The sequence below is a fragment of the Polypterus senegalus genome, chromosome 5, assembly GCF_016835505.1.
Source record: "Polypterus senegalus isolate Bchr_013 chromosome 5, ASM1683550v1, whole genome shotgun sequence".
NCBI classification, from domain to species: Eukaryota; Metazoa; Chordata; class Cladistia; order Polypteriformes; family Polypteridae; genus Polypterus; species Polypterus senegalus.
The window spans coordinates 167,498,311-167,504,711 of NC_053158.1; the positions used below are offsets into that span (position 1 = coordinate 167,498,311).

Below are 6,401 nucleotides of genomic sequence, written 5' to 3' on the forward strand. Positions count from 1 at the left end.
AATTTAGAGACCTTATTCAAGCGTCTGAAATCGATACAGAACCCAACCGAACCGTCTTGCTTTGGGACTAATACGACTATATATACAGTACAGGCCAAAAGTTTGGACACACCACCTCATTCAATGTGTTTTCTTTATATTCATGACCATTTACATTGGTAGATTCTCACTGAAGGCATCAAAACTATGAATGAACACATGTGGAGTTATGTACTTAACAAAAAACGGTGAAATAACTGAAAACATGTTTTATATTCCAGTTTCTTCAAAATAGCCACCCTTTGCTCTGATTACTGTCTTGCACACTCTTGGCATTCTCTCGATGAGCTTCAACAGGTAGTCACCTGAAATGGTTTTCACTTCACAGGTATGCCTTATCAAGGTTATTTAGTGGAATTTCTTGCTTTATCAATGGGGTTGGGACCAGCAGTTGTGTTGTGCAGAAGTCAGGTTAGTTGGACGATCATTTATTTTTCAACAGGACAATGACCTCAAACACACCTCCAGGCTGTTAAAGGGCTATTTGACCAAGAAGGAGAGTGATGGAGTGCTGTAAATGGTCATGAAAATAAAGAAAACACATTGAATGAGGAGGTGTGTCCAAACTTTTGGCCTGTACTGTATATACATATATATATATATATATATATATATATATATATATATATAGTGATGTATGAGTCACCAACTTGCACAAGATAGAAGTAGGTGAGTTAAGGTTTCTGAGAAAATCAGTGAAAACAGGAACAGTCTTGGCATTTATTTAAATGGGAGCTGCCAAACGCAAAAATCACACAGTGACTTTATCGATAGCCCTACACTAGTGCCCTACTTCAGTTTAGGAACAGATAACCTCCCTCATCAGGTAGGTCCAGCTCATTCTGCAAGATAAAAGACAGAACAAAAAGCACAAGGCTGGGACAGTGGCCAGTTTTAAATGTTCCCCACATGAACCATCAAGCAACAGACGTTTGATGCAGTGAACCTGCATACTTGTAGTCGCACCGTGGCAAACAACTACGGTAATCACTGTGTGTGTTAACAGAGTTTTGACACACAATGCAGCTGGGGGGTTGTTGGGGTCTCAAAAAACAAATATATATACGTGTATATACAGTGGGTACGGAAAGTATTCAGACCCCCTTCAATTTTTCACTCTTTGTTATATTGCAGCCATTTGCTAAAATCATTTAAGTTAATTTTTTTCCTTATTAATGTACACACAGCACCCCATATTGATGGTCCTAAGTATTCAGACCCTTTGCTCAGTATTTAGTAGAAGCACCCTTTTGAGTTAATACAGCCATGAGTCTTCTTGGGAAAGATGCAACAAGTTTTTCACACCTGGATTTGGGGATCCTCTGCCATTTCTCCTTGCAGATCCTCTCCAGTTCTGTCAGGTTGGATGGTAAACGTTGGTGGACAGCCATTTTAAGTCTCTCCAGAAATGCTCAATTGGGTTTAAGTCAGGGCTCTGGCTGGGCCATTCAAGAACAGTCACGGAGTTGTTGTGAAGCCACTCCTTCGTTATTTTAGATGTGTGCTTAGGGTCATTGTCTTGTTAGAAGGTAAACCTTCGGCCCAGTCTGAGGTCCTTAGCACTCTGGAGAAGGTTTTTGTCCAGGATATCCCTGTACTTGGCCGCATTCATCTTTCCCTCGATTGCAACCAGTCGTCCTGTCCCTGCAGCTGAAAAACACCCCCACAGCATGATGCTGCCACCGCCATGCTTCACTCTGGGGACTGTATTGGACAAGTGATGAGCAGTGCCTGGTTATATATATGACAAAACAATTACATTGTCAATCATGTTACGTTATTTTTAAAATGTTTCCTTTTCTTTTTCATTACTTCTTTAACGCGCTACTTCTCCGCTGTGAAGCGCGGGTATTTTGCTAGTATATATATATATATATATATATATATATATATATATATAATATGTCTGTGTGTGTATTTATATTTATATATATATATATGTATGTGTGTGTATTTATATATATGTATGTGTCTATTTATATTAATATTTATATATTTATATATGTGTGTGTGTATATATATATATATATATATATATATATATATATATATATACGTGTGTGTGTGTGTTTTTATATATGTGTATATATATATATTGTGGTCCCCGGCCGGGACGCCCAGGAGGACGAGAGGAGGGCTTGTGCCTCCTTCAGACCGCGAGGGCGTCCGTCCTGGTTATGTTAGGGGCCTCGGGTAAAGGGCTTGGAAGCCCAGCCCTGTAGGGACCCGTGGCCACCGCCAGGCGGCGCCCCGATGCCGGTATATCCCGTGTGGTCCCCGCGCCCAGGAGGACCAGAGGAGGGCTTGTGTCTCCTCCAGACCGAGAGGGGGCGTCCGTCCTGGTTATGCTGGAGGCCTCGGGTAGAGGGCTTGGAAGCCCAGCCCTGTAGGGACCCGGGGCCACCGCCAGGCAGCGCCCCAGTGCCTTATTATCCCGGGAGCCCGGCTCTTCCGCCACACCAGGAAGTGCCGGGGGGAAGACGACAAGGGACACCCAGACGGCTTCCGGGTGCGCAGCCGGCACTTCCGCCACACTGGGGTGTGGCCAGGACTAATTGCCGGGAAGCAGCTGGAGCCCATCCGGGTTACCATAAAAGGGGCAGCCTCCCTCCAGTCATTGGTGGATGTCGGGAGGAAGCAAGACAGAGCTGGAGAGAGGACTGGAGGCGGCCAGGAAAGAAAGGCATAGAGACTGTGAGCCCTGGACTTTGGGGAATTGGTGCAAGAGGCACTGGGGTTTTGAGAGCACGGCAATTGTAAATAGTGTGAATAAAAGTGTGTTGGGTGAACTTACAATGTCCGTCTGTCTGTGTCCGGGCCAACGTTTACAATATATTTTATTATATGCTTTCCTGCTGCAGTTAAACAGTTGTAATTTTGTGTGTTGATTTTTCATAAATTGTGCTCATTGAGTTGCTGTTTAATGTGATGTTTCCTGTCTTGAATCTTCTTAATTATTGCAGGTACTTGTGAGTTTGTCTTCTGAAGATGTAAGCAAAGGCTGGACTCTGTGGTAAGAACACAAAAAAGTTAATATTCATTAATTTAAGTTTTTCTTTAGCTGTAATTAATGTCTTGGCTATTTAAAGAAAATGATAAAATTGGTTTCTGAAATTTGAGCTAACCCACAGTACAAAAATGATGCAAGTGGTTTTGTTTAGTTTTTCTGTGGCTACTCTAGTTTTTATCCCACATCTCCTAGATCTGTGTTACATTAACTGGTAACTCTGAACTGGCTGTGTGTTCACACGAGTGAGTGTGCCTTGTGATTGACGGGCACACGAGGCAGGGCTGATTTAGGCATTGCAGCCAGTCATGTTGGGATAGCCTTTGGCTTCCTCAGTTTCTATCAGTCGGGTTCAAGAAGTTGACAGGTGGTTGCTTGGAAGAAATATATAAAACTTAAATGGGGTTCATCTAACCATTACAGTACATAGGTAATTTCTAACAATTGATAAGCATTATTAATAACTTGACATTTTGATAATTAGAACACTTCAATGTCTGTTTCATTCTCTTTTTCTCTAATATCAGACACATAATAAAAATGGCAAGATTCATTAACTGATGTTAATGTTAGTCAGATATTTACATGCTGATATTGTAATGTGACTTGCATACAGTATATTTGGTATTTTGTTTAGGCTACCAACATCTCAGGCTGTTGTCTTATTTAATCTGAATGCCTTTTGGTTTTAGAACTTGTTCGCAGTGTTTATTCTGATCTCTTGTTCTATTTCCTTTGTTTTTGACTTGTTGCTAACTTTTTTAATATGTCATTTTTGTTTTGACTTTACAGCTTGTTTCATTTGCTCCTTCGTCCACTGACTCATGCTAATCTGCACTATACTTGTGGCTTTTGCTTAGCTGCCAGATACAGTACCTACACCACTTGTATCTTTAATCTGTGCTTGAAAGGGCCTTTCACTTTTAAAAGCAACATTTCTGAAAATGCATACTAGTACAGTAGGTTCTACGAGCAAGAGCTTTTCTGAGAGTGGTATTGTTTTTCTAGAGCACATGGCCTGCCTTTTTACTGTTTGCCATCATTGCCAATATGTCCTTGCCTGCTTGCATAAGTCAGATCCAATGTATTAAGTTGTGCAGACTAAATAATATCATAGACAGGAATGACGTCCATCTGATTTTGACATTTGGAACCTGCTCAATCCTAATATTTCTAGATATCTTAGGTTTTAATATATTGTATGTTTTTTTACTGAATAAAATACTACCACTACTTATAATTATAATAATAATGATACACAGAGTGAGTGTGCTATTAGTTCAAAGCAGAGATGTATTATGTTCTTTCTGTGTTCATATTGAGTGGACAGAAGTCACTCCAGTTGCCATGAGATTCAAGTTAGATAACTCATTGCTTCCTATTGGCCAGGGCAGTGTGAGTCGCTGCATACCCGTAAATGAGTTTTCAGTTTAAGTTTAAAAGACAAAATAAATAAATCAGCCCTCACTTTAATGCTTTAGAAGGGTACTGTCTGCAGATTTCAGTTCTTTACCCTGCCAAAGAGACATTTTACTCTGGCATACTGAGGAATTGAAACAAGTGACGCAAGTCCATTTATGAACAGATGACAACCTGTTATGCACCAAATACTTCATTAAGAAAGCCAGTGAACAAGGACATGTTCCTCAAATGCATCACCTACTCCATACTCATCCAATTCCTTTTCAGTCTTCATAAGATTGATCCCATAAACCGGAATTGAACAGGAATGGTAAAAGAACACACAGGCCAGATTTACAATGGCTGTTGTGCATTTTATCTGCATTGTGGTGCTACCAAATGAAATCATAAACCATTTAGCCATAGAGACATTTGGAAACAAAGTATACTACTTACAAAAATAAGTAGCTTAACTTTTCAAAATGAAAATCTTGAGGCTTCACTAAAAACATTCTAGCGTGTTTGCACAACATCAGAAGACACTCGGGTGTTGTGTCATTGCACATTGAGTTGCCAGATATGTGTGTAATTTGTATATGAAAAATTGTATTTAAATTGATTTGGAAGAAAGTTAAGACAGTTGCAGGGCATCTCATCTTACCTTGTACAGAAGGTAAGTACACAGAAATTCTGGACGAGTCAGCCGTCAGCATCCTAAAACATATTCTTCTCTGGACTAACTTCACTTACAGTAAACCTGATTTTGACAAACTTGTAAAAATCCGATAAGGCCAGGTTCCCTGTTAAAAAGACAAATGCACACTAAATTTGATCAAGTATTAAACACGCATGCGTCGAGTTGTTTTTGGATGAGTACCGCTGATATTTTGTTCTATTTTGTACAATGTATTTATATGCTGAATATGATCCACAACAGATAAACCTGTGACCCAAGGCCAAATAAGTTAAAAAAACAGAATGCACTCCTGTTCCTTTAATTTTACCTTTTGTGTAAAAAGATTGTGTCGTTATTGCTAAAGATAAATATTTTAGCTCATTTTTTAAATCTGATATGCATTTTGTTTTCTTTCTCTGTTTTCAGGTATGACATGACAGAAGATGGTTCACAGCAAAATGCACACGCCTAGCCCTCACGTGAAAAGCATAAATAGCACCTTTTTACCTGCTTTTATCATGAACTCTATAATAATTCACCTGACACATTACCAGCATTGTTTTTATAGCTTTATATTTAAGCCAATGTCCACATCATATAGGTGTTTGTTTTATTTTTTTTTTTAAGATGTCCACAATACATTTGTAAATGTATTTTAATGCCAGTTTTACTTTTATTTTTTCCTTTTATGATTATTTTACCCAACAGGGCAAACAAATATGTGTCATATTACATTTTATGTCAATGTGTTTTTTGCCTTATTTTGTACATTACTCCTCCATTATATGTAAATATGTTCATTGACATAACACTGTTAAGAAAAAGTGAAGGATGCAAAGGGAGGAGGAGGATTCTTTATTTTTAACAGACAGTTGTTAAGTGTGGCAGTTGCTTTGTCAGTGATTAATTGCTAAGCACATACTCAGCACAGCACTGGCAGGTTTATTTTTTTGATTGAAAAGAAAAGTTGCTGCTGGAGACAAAAGAATTTATTGTTGGTCCTTTTGGGTTTCCAGGCCAAATCACAAACGTGTGCATATTATTTACATTTTGTTTGTTTTAATGTACTTGATTTTTTTTTAATGAAAAACACTAATTGAATCTTTATTGGATAAAGTCACTGATAATTTGGTCTTTTGTTACTGTTTCTAAGCCTTGAAGATTTGGTCCTTATGGGTTCTAGCAACAAATAACTTAAAATGCAGTGCCGGGTTTTCTCAACACTCACAGTATGTCTTTTGCATTCCAGTTGCTGTCCAGATTCTAGAGTCGCCTAGC

The 6,401-nt window shown here is 38.9% G+C and overlaps 1 protein-coding gene across 5 annotated transcripts in view; it reads left to right on the plus strand.

Moving 5' to 3' along the window:
• esyt2b (extended synaptotagmin-like protein 2b) overlaps positions 1 to 5,797 on the plus strand; it is a 267,718-nt gene extending 261,921 nt beyond the window's left edge. For 3 of the 5 annotated variants that reach the window (XM_039753603.1, XM_039753604.1, XM_039753606.1), the window contains 2 exons: positions 3,003 to 3,052; positions 5,550 to 5,797. In XM_039753603.1, the coding sequence (XP_039609537.1) occupies positions 3,003 to 3,052; positions 5,550 to 5,595 (96 nt within the window). In that variant the 3' untranslated portion in view covers positions 5,596 to 5,797. Of the gene's footprint in view, positions 1 to 3,002; positions 3,057 to 5,549 lie in introns of those variants that run through there. The other 2 variants (XM_039753605.1, XM_039753607.1) reach the window with 1 other exon arrangement.
• Positions 5,798 to 6,401: the final 604 nt, after the last annotated feature.